Source organism: Pituophis catenifer, unplaced genomic scaffold (assembly GCF_029215685.1).
Source record: "Pituophis catenifer annectens isolate HBS135680 unplaced genomic scaffold, rPitCat1.0.hap2 SCAF_2, whole genome shotgun sequence".
Lineage (NCBI taxonomy): Eukaryota > Metazoa > Chordata > Lepidosauria > Squamata > Colubridae > Pituophis > Pituophis catenifer.
Window position 1 is genome coordinate 77,720,431 of NW_027256882.1, and position 20,149 is coordinate 77,740,579.

The 20,149-nt window shown below is 36.8% G+C and overlaps 1 protein-coding gene across 1 annotated transcript in view; it reads left to right on the forward strand.

Moving 5' to 3' along the window:
• Positions 1 to 20,149, forward strand: part of IQSEC1 (IQ motif and Sec7 domain ArfGEF 1) — a 325,666-nt gene that overhangs the window by 37,517 nt on the left and 268,000 nt on the right. Inside the window, exon 2 of the mRNA XM_070936983.1 lies at positions 15,136 to 15,165. Within this exon, the coding sequence (XP_070793084.1) occupies positions 15,136 to 15,165 (30 nt within the window). The remainder of the gene's footprint in view (positions 1 to 15,135; positions 15,166 to 20,149) is intronic.

Sequence of the window (20,149 nt, forward strand, 5' to 3'; positions counted from 1 at the left end):
TTCCAGGAAGGAACCTAAAACAACTTTCAAAGAGTTGGTAGAAGAGAGAAGACAAAATATTACCACGACATAGAAATAGACAAGGAAATTCTTCCAAATGTTTTCTAAGCTCAGAAAGAGTGGTTGAAAGCTTCACAGTGAGAGAACCAAATTTACACTAAGGAGGAATTTTCTGACAGTGAGAGCAATTAGGCAATGGAACAGCTTGCCTCTTGAATTTGTGTGAGTGTCAGGGGGAACTGTTATTTGTCCAGAGTGGTGTGAGGATTCTTATACTGGGCTTTTAGAAGGCCAAACAAACATGAATATAGAATATACTAAATATACTGAAATTTGGAATACCATATTTCCAAAAATATGACCTACCCCGAAAACAAGCCCTAGCCTGATTTTCAGGCTTGTGCCTAATATAAACCCTACCCCAAAATAAGCCCTAGTTAAGCCCCCTCCCACCATCTGGTTGTACGAGGTGGGTTGAGGCGCATGTGAAAAAAATCAAGCTAGGGCAGGAGTGGGGGGGGGGATTGAGCTGTCCCACTCACCATGCACCCCTTTTCTTAGGACCACTACAGCCAGGCCTCCCATGCCTGATACCTGTTGTGCCACTGCTCGACTTGCAGTGGTCACTTGCAGACACTGTGTGGATGTCGCGCTGTTGGTGCCACTCATGGCACAACACACCATGCAACCTCCTGCTGCAAGTGGTGACACTGATGCGACAAGCCATGCAGCGTCTGGCTGCAAGTGACTGCAGAAGTCAAACAAAAGTCAGGCAGCAGCGTGACAGGTGTTGGGGTGTGGGAGGCCTGGCTGCAGTTGTCCTAAGGTAAGCAGGTAAGACTTCCCCTGAAAATAAGACCTGGTGCGTATTTTGGGACCCAAAAGAAAATAAGACCGGGTCTTATTTTCAGAGAAACAAGGTAGTAGAGATGTCAACATACAATATTCCTCAGAACATACTCTATTTACTACTAGGAGATCAGAAAGATAAAAGAAAAGAGAAAGGCATAAGACCAGAAGCTGGTTGAATAGATACAATTGCATAGGTGATGAAAGTGAAGACCAAAGATTGCATAGAGATCATCCTGGAGAAAAACTATTTGTGTAATCAATAAGAGTTGACACTGGCTGGAGGGCACATAATTAGTTAATAGCACTCCCTCCCTCCCTCCCTCCCTCTATATAGATAGACATATGATAGATAGATAGATAGATATATAGATAGATAGATAGACAGACAGACAGACAGACAGACTGACTGACTGACTGACTGACTGACTGACTGACTGACAGACAGATGATAGATAGGTAGATACACACACATGCACACTTGTGTATGTATGTGTAGTTAAACCTACACAAACATACATGTACATATATGTGTGTGTGTGTATTATATGTGTATGTATCTATCTACCTATCCATCATCTGACTCAGAAAAAGGAAGATAGTAATGCTATCATTGAAATAAGAAACTATGGCTGAATTAGTGCAACTTCAGCAATTTGGATATTTGTTTAGAGTTTGACAGCTAAAGCTGATGGAATGAAATCTTAAATTACAGCCATTTATCTGTTTTGAAAATATGGATTTGAAAGCTTCATTTTGGCAAAGCTTCAACTACTTCAATATTTTTTCTATAAAATATATATAATTTATAAATGCTTTAGCATTGAACATATCTATTGATATTGGTCTCCTAAAGAATAATGCTGAAGGAACAAACAATGTAAGTATGAAAGCAAGGACAGAAATGTGTCCTTGAATTTAGTTTTATGAGAATGGATCGAAGGAGCTAAATCTAGCAAAAAAATTCATGTTATATAGTATATTTGTACTGCACCATATTTTTGCCAATTATCACTTTAACTGAATAAACTGCATATCGTCTTGCAATTGAAATAATAAAAGGCATGAAGGAATGCAGTACAGTTTACAAATGTTAGTAATATCAAGCAAAAATTCAGTTCTTGATTAAATCTATCTGTATGTAACTATTGATCTCCAGCAAAGTCTAAAGTGAGTGTGCTATAGGTGCCCTTATAATGGTTCTTAGTGAAAACTAGAACAAATTGATTCTACCCTTGGGAGAGTGTTTACTAAGGATAGAGTAATTGATGAAGGAGTTTTAAGATGTGCAAAATCTGAAACAAAGGGAACAAATACTCTATTGTGAGGAATGATTGCTTGTCAAAAATGCAGATGCATAAGTGTGTGCTTCTATCCACTTCGTTACATGGAAAATGTCAAGAGGAAGTCAAAGACAAAGATAGTTGTGGTAGGATGGACTTGATGAGATCTTCAAAATTAATAAATAATTTCAAAGACAAAGAAATAAGTATCATGCAGGATATAATGGAAATAAAGGTGATTGGAAGAAAGGAAAGCTAGACTGGAACCATTCCACTCTTCCATTTCTGAATGAGTAATTGTGCAAAAATGAAAAAGAGTAAGTATTTGTAAATCAAAGAAATTAAAGGCATGAGATAATTTTACACCACAATACTTTACTATATATCTTTTCAAACTAGTATATCCATGTAAACCAGGGGTGTCAAATTCAATTTCATCGAGGGCTACATCAGGGATGTGTTTGACCTCGGGAGTGGCCAGGGTGGGTGTGGCCAGCTCATCGCTCGTGTGGGAGGCACCTGTGGTGGCTCCTGCAGCCCTCTGCCAGTGAAAATGGAGCTTGAGGGAAACACTGTTTTCACTGGCAGAGGCACTGCGGGCCCATAATTTGTTGTTTCCAAGGCAGCCCCGTGGGCCAGATCTAAGGACCCCATGGGCTGGATCTGGCCCAAGGGCCTTGTATTTGACACCCCTGATGTAAACCATCCTTCCTGTTAAGGATATTGTTGTGTTAACCAACCAGCAGAGCAAGTGCACAGAGAAACGGTACTGAGAGCAATGAATGCAATACATACAAACTGATTTAACAAAGCTTTTACTTTGTAGTGAAAAACAATTGCATAGTCTTTTAGTCAATCCAAGTCTTTAGCCATTCAAATCAGTCTGGAGTTACAGAAATCTTCTTACCATACAAAACAGCAGTAGGTAATAAACAGCAATTCAACGCTGGTAAGAAATCATGATGGTAGCAGATCCATCCACGATGAGAGCTTCTTCACATGACAGTAACAGTTCCAACCAATTCTGACCAACAATGACTATAGCTCGGCTCCCTCTTATATACAGTTTACACTAGTAATTATCCACTTAAGATAAGTGAAGTCAGCAGTGCAATGACTCAACAGTACAATTAGGATAATTGCAGTCAGCAGTCAGTCAGCAGTCAGTTACAATGACTCATCAGTACAATTACTCAGCATTACATCTTAAAGTTACAGAATACATTTAAAGTTATGGAACACATATATTGCCTGGATAACCTGTTAGGCTTACACCATATCCTAACATTTCCTACTACCACATCTATTCACCACTTCATGTATTGCCCTTTGAATATTTAAAACAAAATGAAGGGTTTTTTTTCACATATTCAAATACCTTATCTATTCCTGTCCTGATCCTCATAGATCATCATAATCACCACATTAATAGTTACTTCAATGTATATTTTGAAAAGTGTGTGTAGTATATGTAGTCCTTGAGTTATGACCGTAGTGGGGACTGAAACATTTGTTATTAAGTCAGGTGATCATTGAGTGAGTTACACCCAATTTTATGGCCTTTGTGCTGTTAAGTGAATTAACACAGTCATTAAGTGAATCCTGTGACCATTAAACAAATCATACTTCTCTTACTGACTTTGCTTGTTTGAAGCTGGCTGGGAAAGTCCCAAAAGACAATTAAAAGGATGTTGTAATTATTGTAAATACTTGATGGTTGCCAAGAGCCCAAATGTTGATCACACAATCATGGGGATTCTGCAATGAATGTAAGTACAGTGACTGATCATAAATCACTCTTTTCAACACAGTCATACTTTAAACAGTCACTAAATAAATAGTTCTATGTTGAGGACTCCCTGTAATATATAATAATAATATAATTCTTCTAATAGATATTGAAAGGAGATTCAATGGACAGCAATATCCAATATACTGGTAATTCTTTGTGGTTTTCAAATGTGGATGAGACATGTTTAGTGGTACCCTGTCCTTAATTATCTACCACATGAAAAAAAAATTCTGCCTGTTTTAAAATATTTGATATCAATCATTTTGCTGTGTTACTCGCAACAACTGAACTTACCTCAAGTTTACCTAGGGAATTCAGGGTAGAGGTGAATTAGAAACTTTCTGTTTCATAGCTTAGTCTCCTAAATCGCTAATGATGCCACTATTTATCAGCAAAATGAATAGTTTACAGTCATTTGAACTGGAAGATTACTTCTGGAGTTTTGTTAGATTTTCAAAATAAATACGGGCATCCTTTGAAGATACATGTATAGAATTTCAATAAACAAGACTTTTGCCCTGGAGTATCTTTTTCAACTCTCTAACCAGATGTGCTGACATGAAGTTATAAAATTATAAAATAAGTTTGTCATATATTTACATGTGAAACTGTTTGCTCTCATAGAAAATACGTATTTGCATTTTTAAATGTCTTTACTTATTCTGTATAATTAAATATTCTAGTTTTAGTTAGAGTATTTGTTTAGTTAGAATGAATTTTTTATTGCTGTTTTCTGTGTGGCAATTCTTTTAGCAAAATAAACTATTGTTTGCAAAAGCCTAAAAATTATTTGACAAGACATTTGGAGAATAAATTGTAAAATATTGTTTAATATTCAGCTCTGTATCCATTGTTCATGGATTATCAGTGCATTATGTCAGTATGTCTGTGGAAGGATAAATTACCCTGAAACAAGAGATTGTTCTGTGCAAAAGCCAAGATCAAAGGTTTTTTTCTCTCTGTGTCTCTGCTGATCTGAATGCCAGGTGTGCAGTTTAGAAAGATAGACAGTTACTAAGAAAAAAGGGAGAAAAAAGTCTAATCTCATTAGAATCACTTGCAAGCTGCCATATAGGCATTGGAGGAATAAAATATAAAAAGAAACCTGCCCCAGTCTGATCCCTTAGGGAAGTAAAACTCTCGACTCCATTTGGTTGAAGTGAAATGGCACTTTTATTAAGAGATGCTGATTTCAGTAGACTCAAGTGGAATCTAAAATTCCCTCATGCCAAAGCAGAACTAAGACCCATGCTTTCCCCTAGCCTTCCACCAGTAGTCCATCCATGCATAGCCAATCCAGCACCGATGAGATGTTATGAGAAACTCTGAAGTGTTTGGGCAAATTCCACACTTGGGGCAAACAGCCTTAAAGATGCTAGGCCATCAATACAAACCGGATTCCAAAATGCCCTGTCCTCCTTCAGTGGTCAATTCCCTCTCCCAATTTCCCATAATAAAGGTATACAACTTTATTGCCCATTTGTTCCCCCTGTCTCTTCCCCAATTGATGACAGAACGCCAGCAAGGCGCCAAGTCTAAGCTGGTGGATCTGACAAACTTGCTCATTTAGAAAGATCATGTTGGAGCAAGAGGCAACTGGACAGAACGTGGTGGAGCAAAGGAACCAGTGGCTAAGAGTGCCAGGAACCAGGTGATCCATGGCCAAAGAGGTGAAGAAAGTGGGAGAAGCTTGTAGTAGTTGAAGACCAAAGAAGAATCTCCAAAGAGATGGAAGAAATGAGAAGTGGCAAAGCAAAAACTAAGTGCTAGAAAATTGGACACGAGCGGGCTAAGGAATATATAGAAGTAGCTTCTATGGCAATTTAAAAAACAGAAGTCGGTGATCATTGTTGTTGTTTTTTTTTTTTGCAAAAAGTCCCCCCCCCCCAAACATACAAATTACATCCTTTTGGAACAGAGCTTTGATCAGGTCATCACTTTGTTCAATTTTTAACAAAATCTTTAACAAAATTTTATCTATACTATTTTGCCATAGTACTTATTTCTAAATCGGTGATAATTGTTATGTACTGAATGTATCACTGATATGTTTTTATAAAAGAAAAACCAGTAAGTTCCACTTATCATGTGGTTCCATGACAACTACATTGTAGGAAATTGTCAACATAGGCCAGCAAATAAAATTGATGCCATTTCTGGAAATGGGGAAAAGTCGTTTCTATAAAAAGGGAAAAGTTTGCATAATCATGGTGAATTGTCTCTTAACAGAAGCCATTTGTGGTTATGCTGTCCCAGTTTATTAAGTGGCTTGAGATACATTCCCACCCCGAATGATTCTCAGAAGTTTATTTCAAGTATTGATTTCTAGAAATGTTCTAAGATATAAAGGGAGAATAGGAGGTTGATTGCCATGAGTTTAGAATGGGAGTTTTAAAAATTATTTTCATCATAACTCAGCTCTAATGTGAGAGAATAGCCAAAGATAGATTTCACTTTTTTATCCTATAATGAAAATTCTAGATAAAGCAGTGATGACTTTTTGGGCTAAATGGTCCTGGTGTAGTGGTTGGTTGGTTGGTTTTGTCCTGACATTTATCTAGCAGTTGTGGCTGAGATCTTTGGTGGTATTGCTTTGTGGTGTATCTTGTCAGCTGCTCACAGGTAGCACAGTTGCCAGTGAAACCTCAGGATAAAAGTAAATGAGACCACTGCTCAAAAGCTCATCTCTGCTTTGTTGATACCAGTTATGAAAGCCTACCCTGGAATTCTAAATAGTTTGCTTGGAACTTGACATTTCAAACATTGTTTGAATTTTATAGAGAGCGCATGGGTTAGTCAGCCACAATTTTATTTGCTTGAGCTATAAATTCAATAATATAACAATGAAACTTGTTCTGTTTCAGATGTGTTTGGATAGATAGATAGATACGGTGTGTGAGAGAAAGGTATATATATGTGTGTCAGTGGTGGGTTCCTCCTGGTTTGGTCCGGTTCGTCCAAGCCAGTAGTGGTGACGATATGACGTCACTGAACCGGTTCTCCCCCCCCTGCCCTCCCACCTCCCCACGTTATTCTTACCTTTTATTTGGTCCCACCCACAATCTATTGCTGCCTCCTGAGTCCCAGCTGATGACTAGAAGGGAAAAAACTGTTTAAAATCTTGCTGCGGGGCTTCAAAGGGCCGTCCTACAGCTGATCAGTGTTAAAAGCAAACAAATGAGTTGGGTCGTAAGTGCGAGGACTTGTCGTAAGTACGAGGACCTTCCAGAAATGGCTCTGACCAGCTAGTCACGCCCACTTAGTCACATGACCTCCAAGCCACACCCACAAAATAAGCCATGCCCACAGAACCGGTAGTAAAAAAATTTAGAACCCACCCCTGATGTGTGTGTGTATAAAGCACCTCTCTTTGAGCTATTAGAACCATGGTCTCCTTTATGAAGTCCAGGAAGTTTACTTATTTATCGTATTTAAACACACTCCATCTCCTTCATATCACTCTGGGTGATATACAAATAGGCATAAAAGCATATATATATATATCTATATATGGATTCCAAAGAAATAAGATTACCAACCTAATCCAAAAAGAAACCCCCACTAAAATCCAAGACAGAGAACAAGAAAAAGGCAAAGCCCTCCTCCCATACATAAAAGGCACCATAGACAGAATCAGCAAGATCCTCCACAAACACAACATCAAGACAGCATTCTGCACAAACCGAAAAATATCCACCATCCTAAGAAACCCCAAAGACAAAATTGAGTTAGAAAATCAAGGAGTATATGAAATCCCATGCACCACCTGCCCCACCACATACATCGGACAAACCAACAGAAGAATAAGTGCACGCACTGAAGAACACAAGAACTCAGTCAGAAAAGAGGAACCAACTTCTTCCCTGGTCCAACACCTCAAAGCCACAGGACATGATATTGACTTTAAAAAGACAAGAACTATCCCCAAAACTGAACACTTTAACAACAGAATAATCAGAGAAGCCATCGAGATAGAAAAACGTCCACACAGCATGAATAAATGAGATGATACCTCCTGCCTACCAGCCATTTGGAAACCTGCCATTATTGACAAACGAGTCCCTAATACAAAGAATGACACCAAACCCACACTCACGAGAGCCACACACGATGTAACCACCACACATCCACGCAGAAAGCAGACTCAAACCCACACTGATGATGAGGCACGACCACGAACCAGTAGCCAGACCACAGCTGCATCATTAGCCACTTTAAACCCCTCCAATCCATACATGAAGGAAACTGACACCCATCATGAAGAGGTGGCACGGCCACGAACACGAAGCCAAACAACAGCAACACAGCTCACCAGCTCAAATCCCCCTGCTACTCAAACTAACCCGAGCACAACCAAGCTCCCACCTAAACAGAACACATACCCATCCAATCAGAGCACAGCCAACCCCCCATCCAATCAGAGCACAGCCAAACCCCCAACCAATCAGAACACACCTCCACCCAATCAGAACACAGCCAAGCTCCCACCCAATCAGTTCACACCCCCACTGGCAGTTAAAAGGAAGAAACAGCTGCGATCACATACATTGCTCCTAGAAGCACGAAGCCGAAAACACCAGCCTGAAGATGACGAATGAGACTTCGTCGAAACTTCCAAATGGGAGGTATCATCTTGTTTATTCATGCTGTGTGGGCGTTTTTCTATCTCGATGGCTTCTCTGATTATTCTGTTGTTAAAGTGTTCAGTTTTGGCGATAGTTCTTGTCTTTTTAAAGTCAATATCATGTCCTGTGGCTTTAAGGTGTTGGACCAGGGAAGAAGTTGGTTCCTCTTTTCTGACTGAGTTCTTGTGTTCTTCAGTGCATGCACTTATTCTTCTGTTGGTTTGTCCAATGTATGTGGTGGGGCAGGCGGTGCATGGGATTTCATATACTCCTTGATTTTCTAACTCAATTTTGTCTTTGGGGTTTCTTAGGATGGTGGATATTTTTCGGTTTGTGCAGAATGCTGTCTTGATGTTGTGTTTGTGGAGGATCTTGCTGATTCTGTCTATGGTGCCTTTTATGTATGGGAGGAGGGCTTTGCTGTTTTCTTGTTCTCTGTCTTGGGTTTTAGTGAGGGTTTCTTTTTGGATTAGGTTGGTAATCTTATTTCTTTGGAATCCATTGGATGTTAGTACGTTAGTGAGAGTGTGTAGTTCGGTTTTTAGGTGTTGTTCGTCAGCTAAGCGTTTTGTTCTGGAGATGAGTGTCTTGGCTACGGAGTTCATCTGTGCTGGGTGGTGGTGTGAGAGTGCATGCAGATAGCTTCCAGGAAGGGAAGTTGGATGTCTGGATGTTTTAGTCTACAAAAAATCCAATGGCTCACTAGGACACACCATTTACCAGAAGAAAACACACACAAACCGCTATCTGCACGCACTCTCAAACACTGGAAACACTGGAAACACTGGAGGTGTTTTCATGTTTGTTTAGCTATGTAGTATGAGCAATTGTTTAAATTCATCTTAGTTACCATGACAAATCATGAGTATCATAGAGATACTCATCTGAGATGTTATTTATGTGACTCCTTTTCCTTTCTCTTCTGTTACAAAAGTTGCAGTAACTATTTATAGTAAATTTATCTTATGAAGACAAAGAGCCATAAAATTAATGAACAAAGAGTTTCCCCATAAGTTATTTTAGAAGTTCCATTTTAATCAGCCACTAAGGTACTTCTAGGAATAAAGTTTAAAAATAGAAGAAACTTCTTTCCCCCTTTTAAAATCATTTTTCTTTCTCCCTTCAACTCCACTAATTTCTTCTTATCCTAGAACATTTTCCATTACATCTCTGCCTTATCTCACTCCCAGGACATTAATTACCAGTTTGCACTTCCCCTGAAGCTTCAGAGTCAGGTAATTAATTCCTCTATGATATTGTGTTTCTTTTAACAATGTCATCGTTCCACATGTGCAACTCTTGGTATAAGAGAGGAAGGTATTGGTCAAAGTCAGCAATTTAGTGTGTTTCCATTTATCCTTCAATGTTAATTCTGGATATCAAGAATGTGAAATACCAAATATTGAGGTCTCCTTGGGATCACAGCAATGCAAGTTTCTAGCATGCTATCCAGGTGTAACAAAATTTAGAGTTGACTCTGGGGAAGAACCGTAAGAAAGGAAGGAACAAGCAATTAATAAGGGGCTTGGAGAAGAGATTACACAGTCCACAAATTGAAGCAAGCATGACAGAAAAACACAAAGAAATCCAGCCTTGATTTTGTTTAAGATTGGATAGAGAGAAACTTGGACAATAATAGAACTTCAAAGTTCTATTATTATATTCTACAATAATGAAGTAGCATTCCTTCACTGTTTGTTTATTAAACGGGACACCTTAACAGAATGACAGAGTTGGAAGGGACATTGGAGGTCTTCTATTCTAACCAACCCCTGCTCAGGCAGGAAGCCCTACACCATTTCAGATAAATGATTGTCCAATCTCTTCTTAAAAACTTACAGTGTTGGAGTATTCGCAACTTTTGGAGACAAATTGTTCCACTGATTAATTGTTATAACTGTCAGGAAATTTGTCCTTAGTTCTAGGTTGTTTCTTTCTTTGATTAGTTTCCATCCATTGCTTCTTGTCCCTGCCTTTGGGTGCTTTGGAGAATAAGTTGACTCCCTCTTCTTTGTGGTAGCCTCTTAGCTATTGGAACACTGCTATCATGCAACCCCAGTCCTTTTCATTAAACTAGACATACCCAATTCCAGCAACCATTCCTTATATGTTTTATCTACCAGTCGCCTAATCATCTTTGTTGCTCTTATTACTTGAAACTCTCATGCTCTTCAGTCTATCAGTTTCTTTTTCTTATTACTCCTGATTAGTTCCTATTTGGATTTTACAAAATATACAACTATCATTTTGGCCCTCTCAGATGGTGACTACCCTCTGATGGTGAAGTCAAGCTGTTCCCATACAGCAGGGGTGTCAAACTCAAGGCCCACAGGCTGGATCCAGCCCATGGGGTGCTTATATCTGGCCTGTGGAACCGGTCTGGAAATAGCAAAGAACTAGCTCACAGTACCTCTGCTAGCAAAAATGGGGCACTGGCGGGGCATGTCCCCCTGCAATCACTTTTGGTGTCCGGAGTGGTCCTGGAGGTTGTCCTGGCCCAAAATGGGGCCTCCAGAGTGAGCCGTCCTTGGCTCAAAATGTGTATAAAATGGAGAAAAAGTACAATATTTTAGCTTTCAGGCTTGTAGGATTCTGCTACTATAATGTATGTCAATAATTTATAGTTCTAGTCTTCCTATGGAATCAGTGTCTTGATCTGGTCCCTCTCTCATAAGGTGATCAAGTAGATCAAATAAGTATTAAAAAAACAAAATCGCAGAAATGTACACTTCCCTATTTTTATAAGTTTATATAACTATGTCTGCGGAGGTGCGGTCCCGTGTCACACCCACCATGGCCACGCCCACCATGGACCCTAAACTCATGAAGTGAAATATACAAGGCAGCTGACTCCAAAGTACAAGCAGGGTGTGATATTTTAAAACAAGAACACATGGATGTTCATCATCAAGCTTATGTAGCTAGGTTATGAAAAACAAAACTTACATAGATCATTACTTTGGCATCAAAATAATCTTAAAGGGGAAAGGGATTTGTTAACATATTTTGTTAAATCACATTTTCTTTAAAATATGTAAAAAATAATTATAATTTGTTCTGGTTTACATGAACTAAATTACTTTTTAATTTCTTTAAATTTCATGGCTGCTTCAAAGTGGATAATAAATAAATAGAAAAAGTATGATTCAAATTACACTTCTATATAATAGTTGCATTATTTTGGAAAGAGAGAGAGACTTGGTAAGTTGAGCATAAGCCTTTAAGGTTTTGCCAGAAATGATGAAAACGAAATAGGAGGAGCAGAGTTCAGAAAACAACCGTTGCTTACATAGCAGACTGTAATCTGCTTGAATTGGTATCAGCAGGACCATGGACAGCTATGAGTACTGACAATTTGCTTCAGTGCTTGGAACTCAATTAAATCCTGCTGCTTCTTAGCCTCCTACCACATTTATTGAAGAATTATTTCACTAAATGGACTAATTCAGATCTCAAACAAATGATATTCAGTGAGTGTTTTATTCAGGTGATGTCACCTTCAACGTTCATACCTACATGTGCCAAGGTAGCTTTATACTTTCACACTATCCCCTGTGATTTATTTTTATCTTGCTTAAAAGGAATTGGGATGTGGTCTTATTTTGTAAGGAGCAGAATTTAAGAAACATTAAGCCTGAAAGAATATATTACATACATTTGTAAATTAACCAATAAGTAGTTTAAAAACAAAAATTAGAATAGAAAAAATGTGGGGAAATTGAATTTCTTAGACTGCTAGTGCCAGAAACAAGGAGGAAATAGCCTCTTTCCAACTAGAAGATTGAAGAATAAATTGAGATTTCAGTGGTCCACAGGTGATCTGGCACCATGCAACAAAATGCTTTAAAGACATTAAATTGTATCAGATGATCTCTTAGGTTGAATTGTATTTATATACTGTATGAAACATTATGAACATAAAAGGGAAAAACACATTTTCAGATTCAGAATAACCTGTGGCTACTTTCTAAGTATGCTGTCTTATTAAAAAAAACATTCTTTTGGGTAATTGACGTTAAGGAAATGGAAAGGTGAAGTCTTAGTGCTTTCTGAGCTTGGTTGTCAGATGTTTCATTTTTTGACTAGGTAACATCATCAGTGCTAGTGAATCAGAGGTTTGCCTCCTGTTTATATACGGTGGTTTGCCATGCCAGTGTTGGTGGGAGTGTGGTTTTCTCCTTGGTATTTCCTTGAATAGTGTATTGTTTTCAGCTAGATTGTTTGTCTGATGTTAATCCCTGTTTATCTGAGTGTTGGCTGCTGAAGGGGATGTGTCCTGATCTTTTCGGTTTCTTCTTAATTTTTTAAATGTCTCTTTTGAGACAATTAAAATGGGGTTTATCTTCATGTGTCTATTGATGATTGATCTGAATGATGCCAAATTTCAGGAACATTCTGATATTTTGGATTGAGCCTGATCTAGGATGTTCAGTTTCCCACTCAAAACTATGCTTGAATCTGTCCATTATATGAGATTAACAAGTTTTACTGTATCTTTGGACTGTTAGTTGGTGTCCATAGATGCATTCTGTGGCTGTTACAGTCTTTAATTTTGTTATATATTATAGATGACTCCTGTTTTTCCTTCTTGGACTACTGGATCTTTTGGTTTACTTAAAATGCTTTAGAATATTTCAGTTGATTTGTGTGCTATGGTAATGCTGTGTAGTTATAGTTTGTTGGATGTTTCTGAAATGTTATTGATGTATAGTAGTTTTATCCTTTTCATAGCTTGATGGTTGTGCTGTAATGGGTTAAGAGGTTAGTCACTTTTTATTAAACTTGTGTGGATATCCATTTTGTTGGAATATATTATATAGGTGGTTTGTTTCCTTTTACAGAAGTTCCGGGTTGATAAAGCAGAGGTCCCCAACCTTTCTGACTTTGTGGATCAACATGGTGTGTGTGTGTGTGTGATGGATGGTTCCATGCAAGTGGTGCATACATGTGCAGCTCCATTTACGCAACTGGTGGGCACACACTCACAGAAATGGAACTTTGTGTGTGCACTTGCTGGCTTTTTGCACAAATTGAGCTGCGTGTGTGCACTTGCCTCCTGCTTTTGCGGCCCAGTTCCAAACAAGTAATAGTGGGATGTGGCCCGGGAGTTGGAGACCTCTGGCATGAAGATAAATCACATTTACACACCATTCAAAAGAGTCAATAAAAAAGCTAAAAAGAAAATAAGACTAGAAGTAATACCAGCCAGGTAAGCTGGTATTAAAACCAGAGAAATAATCAAGCAGAAAATAATACCCTAATCCAAGGTACTGCCAAGGAGAAAACCACATTCTTACCAACATAGGCAGGGCAAGTTCTGTATATAAGAAGGCAGGAAACCCTACACTCAATAGTATTGATGAGGATACCTAGCTAGGTAATGAAATATGATAGCCAAGGTTAGAAAATACCGAAGACTACAGTTCAATCCTAAAGTATATATATATCCTTTTCTATTACAAATGGGAACTGAGAACCTTCAGGAGATATTATATAGGTTCTTGTGGGATTTGTAATTCTCATTGTTTGGAGTTATGACCAAGGTACTTTATGAGAGTTTATTTTTGTATAAAATATGCTATCATTTCCTTTCTCTTATATATTGTTACATTCATCTATATTAAGTCATTTGGAACATTGTAATTTTGCCTTTCCCTACTGGGTGCTTCTCATATTCCTAGGACTGTCTGGACAGTGTTGGAATTTCAGTCCTTCTGGACAGCATCAATTTAGGAAGACTGCTTCCAATTGTTTTAATTATGGTATTGCATAAAGTATTGTTGGAGAGCCAGTTTGGCCTTGTAGTTAAGAGACCAGGCTAGAAACTAGGAGAATCTGGATGGTATACAAATAAAACATAAAAACATTACATAAAATTTAAAAACAGGCAAGGTTGATTAAAATTCAGTGTTAAAAAATAATTAAAAGGCAGGGGGAGCATTCAGCTGAATGGATGTACAGCTGGTTGGTGTTTTTTTTCCATAAAGTATTGTTTTGTATATATTCATTTTTATACCTTTTGTATGTAGTCTGATATCCATGAAGGAAATAGTAATAATTAATTACATTCATTGACTCTCAGTGTTTAATGAGCTTTTAAGAAACAGTATCATTTTTAAGAAGTGAAGACTTATTAGACTACACTATGTATCCTTTTTTTTTTTTTTTGTAGTACAAACCATTCATACTAAAAACTGGAAAAAGATATATAGTTATTTATATACTCTATCTGGAATTACAGTTTTACTTACTGAGTTGGACGGCAGTATACTGTATTTAGTACTCTAATGCTAAAGAAGTCTTGTTGACTATATATTGTTAAAACAAAACAAAATGAACAGAATACAACTAGATGTATTACTTCAATTGTTTTCGTCCCAATTTTAATTGTAATATTTGTTTTTAAAATGCATATATTTAAAGCTTATCACAATAAGCATCTATTTTAATTGTTCACTCTTATTACTCCAACTTTACTACTGTAAAAAACCTGATCTTTTGAGCGCAACATTGTTGTAAATTAGCATGTAGATATGAATCTGCTACAAATTTTTAGTAAGTATTAAATTATGTATTTATTTTACAGGTCTGAAAATGAAAATTCAAGAAGCATCAGGTATGATTCTCAGATTTCTTTCCTTCTGATCCTGCTTTTCAGCCTTTTGGCTAAAATCAAGTTCTTCTGATACTGAATTATTGTGACAATTACTTATTCTATTTATGTTTTTCTTTCCGCATCTTTTTTCTTTCTTTTCAATAGGGTTATAAAAGATTTGTATCTTTAAGCAAAGTTGAGATTAGAAACATATTTTGAAAAAGTGTTATTTTATTCTTTATTATTTGTTTATGCAATGTTTGAGGATACAACAGTCCTTTAAATATATTTCTGCATATTCATGATATAAATGCTTGAAGATTTGAATGTCTCATCAAAGATTGGAGGGGATGCTTCTTTCATAAGTGTAAAAATTTTAATATAACTTATTACTATCAGAAGCTGAATATTAAGCACTTTATGAGTCTCTTTTTTAGTTTAGTAATTAGAAGATCATCATTGTTTTTGAATTGTTTCTCCTTTAAGAGTCTTTTGGGTTTCTCTTGTGCATTATAGAAATTTCATATGAGAATTTTCTAGAATGTTTAACAATCTGTCTTAAAGTAGGTGTGGCCTAATTTTATTTTATTAATATTTTATTTTATTTTATTTTTATTTTTATATGAAAACTAAATTTAAAACTTCCTAAACTTTAAATGGCTAGGTCTAAAAAATTTAACAGGAGGCAGGTAATAATTAAGTAATAGTGTGGCTCCCCTGAGTGTGTTCAGAAAGTAGTGAGTGTGAAGGTAAATAATAAAAAGCAATTGAATCCAGAAATGCCAGAATTGCTTATTGTAAGGCATTATAATTGCAGAAAGGCAGTATGTCTCCATGTTTCGACTATGGTTCCAGTCTCTTGGAAGAAGCAAGAATTATATTTGGTGCACTTCTGGATGACTCAGGTTTTACAAATTGAGGCAATGACTAGGAACATTATATATTCACTTTGCTTTACTGTTCTTTTCTGGGGAGGGAAATCTGTGATACACTTGCTTGGGACTTCAAGTTCTGACTATTTCAGATCTACATTGAAGGTTGTATTTACTTTAGAAACCTATTAGCTGATATGGTGATTTGTGGAAGAACTCAAAAATAGTATCACATCTAAAAGCACTGAATTGCATTGATTACTACTTTGTTTCTTGATGAAATGCAAGGGAGTTTTGTTTTTTGTGTGTTCAACTCATTGCTTCATTTTCTTGGCAGCAATTTCAGAAGTGGTTTGCCACTGCTGCATTCTTAGGGTTGAGAGAAAGTAACCAAAGTCACACAGCTGTGTTAAGAGTCTAAAAGTCGGTGTCTCCCTGTTTCTAACCCGACGCCTTAACCTATATACTAAACTGTCTCAAAATGCAAGTACTGATCATTATTATTCAAGCTGCATACAACTGGATGCAGGTTACTTCAGAGACTATCTTCCTCTATATGATCCATGATCCCACATAACTGAGTTTATTTGAAAAAAATTGCCTATAGTTGCTTTGATATCAGCTGAGAATAACTTAAATCTTCTCTGTAGTTCTTCTGGATTTCTGAAATATACAGTACTTTGTGATGAATTGAGGAGCCTATTTTTCTTTATGGAGTTTTGTTTTTTATTAAAATTAAAATCTGGAAGATGGCCATTATATAAAAGCACCCATTTTAAATAGGCCTTTAATTTATTATTTTAATTTCAGCTTTAATCTGCATTTAATTTGGGGTGTATAATAGAAACTACAATGAAACCCTAACCCTTGACAGAATAACATTCTTAATAAAGTAAATACAATTTTTTCTCTAAAGAACATACATTTGCAACACCGAAAGATATGGGGAAGAAATTTATGATTTTGCACTGAAGAAAAAAAATATTTTAAAGTGAATTGGCTAAGTGATAAAATGTGTGCAGCTATTTGGTCTTGTAGATTAACCATTGAAAATATTTATAGAAAAGGCTGTTCCTTTAGGTTGCTTTCCAGTGTGTAAATTTAGTGTGGAAGTGGACTCATATGGAGATAAACAAAGACCAATTAAATTGGCAATTTTAATCATGTTATATTTCACACAGCACCATAGGTATTAACAAAAATGTCATTTATGCCCAACTAGGAATGCTCAATAAATGATATGTCATGTTAGTAGCAATAGCACTTAGACTTATATACAGCTTCACAGTGCTTTTACAGCCCACTCTGAGCAGTTTACAGAGTCAGCATATTGCCCCAAACAATCTGGGTCATCATTTTACCCACCTCAGAAGGATGTAAGGCTGAGTCAACCTTGAGCCTGGTGAGATTCAAACTGCCAAATTGCAGGCAGCCGGCAGTCAGCAGAAGTAGTCTGTAGTACTGTACTCTAATGACTGTGCCACCATACAATTAACATAGTACATATTAAATATGTTTCTGTGTCATTTCTTAACTGAAGTTTTTTTCCAGAAGTTCATTTGCATATTCCTTGTGCATTCTGGGAAGCAGATGAAAAGTAGAGGAATTAGAATTCATCTGATCACCTCAAGTCAGCTGCCTAACATTTAATTCAACAGATGATCAATTGCACTGTCTTAGTGTATTCTGGGAAAGAAAGAATTCTATTTGCTTTTCCCTCTTTTCTTTCTTAGTCCAGTGAATATAGAAGACATCCTGGCCAGAAATGGGGTTTTGGCAGTTGCCTGCAACAGATGTGCCATGTTTTCTTTGTTCCCAGAAAAGAAAGAAAGCTGTTAAATACCAAGCTTGTGGAAGTCCTTAATATAAAGATTGATAAACTGGAGGCTGGTATATTATATGTTCAGCTCACTTGTCAAGAGGGAGATGTGTGGATTCTATTGCTTTCCAAAAGCAGAAGATCAATGATGTTTACAACTTCTAAGGATGAGAAAGAAGGTGGCTTGCAAAAAGACACTGCATCAACATTACTCTGCGTTTTGGCATCTACTTCTTATATTTAGACTTTAAAAACCTGTTTATATAAAATATTTTTTTAAAAATCCAGACTTTAAAGAAGCTTCTAGAAACATGAGTGCATTACAGAAGACTCTGTGCTGTGCCAACTGATCCATGTAGATCCATCACCAATCACCCAGAGGAAGATGTTCATAAGCCCTCTTGAGAAGTACAGGAGTTCCCATTTGTCATCTAGGTATTCCATCTCAACATGTGTATTATCTCTTAGGTGCCTGACTCTAAGATGTGATGGAAAGTCTGACAAGACTCATCCATATGGACAAACCCATGTTGGTTTTCATCAAATAATTCTCATTAGAGTTTAGCAAAAGAAAGAATCATGTGTCATGTTAATTCCTGGTTGCAACAGAGGTTTCAGTATTTCAATAAGTGTATAAACTTCCAGGAGGAAGGGCTGTTTTGCAGAGATGGAATTTATCTCAGTAAGGAGAGAAAATAGATTTGTAGCTGTGGCTGATTAATCTGAACAGCAGGCCTGTTCAGCAAAGTGGAAGTGCTTTGGAAATTGCTACTTCAACAATGGGGGAGTAAATATGGGCATAACAAAAAAGGGAAAGAGAACACAGGGAATCTAATTCACTGTCTTAAATATCTCTATATTAATGTATGAGGTATAGGTAACAAGCGAAATATGCTGGATGTCATGAGGGATTAAAGTAAGTGTGATATAATCAGGGTTATGGAAACAAGATAGGATTAATCCCAGTAGTTGAACGTTGGTCTTAATGTAAGGTAACTGCCGGTGAATTAGGGAGAACGATGTTCCTTCTTTGTGGTCTCCTATATCCAGTGTACAATCTGCAGGGACAGGAAGAATCACCACTATTGTTCACTCCTATTCCATTAGTGGATGCCTTGGTTAATAAGAGAAAAAACCAAACCAATCATGGGGCAATTTTGCTAACTATAGACTATTAGCTGTCTTTCAACCTAACCTAGCTGTCAAGAATGTTATTGTAAATATGAAATGAGGCATGAGAGATTGTAGGAAAGTCAGTTGAAAGATTACCTCAGAAATATTAAATCACACTAGAAGTTGAGGAACTTTAGAAAATGCTTCAAAAAAACCCTATGGCTTACTGTTCCTCATTTACTTAACTAAATAAGGCTGGAAAAATCCTATACAGTTTCCAAAAATCTTTATCTCAGACTAGAATTAAGATCTCTTACCTAAACCATATTGGCTTTGCTACCTTAGTCTTGCCAGCTACGTTATGCTTTACATGATAGAAAATCATACCCTATATGTGCCAATATCATTGCAGTAGTAAATACATAGATAATAAATTAACAGGTATACATATTAGGATTTCCTCCTTATTCATTATTGAAGAAGTCCATCCTTTCTGGTGAAAACAAAGTTTTCTCCATTTCTTAAGAATTGTCATTTTATTTATTTATAAACCACAGTACAATGTAGAATAGTTTTCCATTGTGTGGAATCTGACTTCAAGCTGCTGACATCTCCAGACAAACCTTGAAAAAATTCCATCTGAAGCTTTAGAGAGATTTTACAAGTATAGATATATCTAGGCTATAGGTGCAAATGTTCTCTGCAAATCAAATCAATTCTCTACAAATCAAATAAAATCTAATGGTAAAATCGAATACTTAGATTTCACCATTAGATTTTGATTATAGTTCATAATTTCTACAAGGTTCAGATATAACATTGTTCTGGAACATGTTGGTATAAATAGTACTCAGATACCTAAAATTATTTCTTAGAGAAAGAAATTACCATTTATTACCCATTTCATTTATTCTCTTGAGCAGCCATCTCTAACCTGGAAGACATTTTGATATATTGTATTGACTTCAAATCCTTCAATTTCCCAACCAAAACGGTTTGTCTGACACTTCTGGGATACATCTCTATCACCTCAAAGGTCATAAAATTGTTCTATGTTGCAGGAATCTTCTAAAAAGTGCTTAGTGGAAAATTTAACATTAATAAGAATCAAAGTATTAATAACATGATGTTCATGTCTAATGAACATGTGAATATATCCCATCTCAAAAATAAAATTGAATGGAATAATGAAAGAACACTA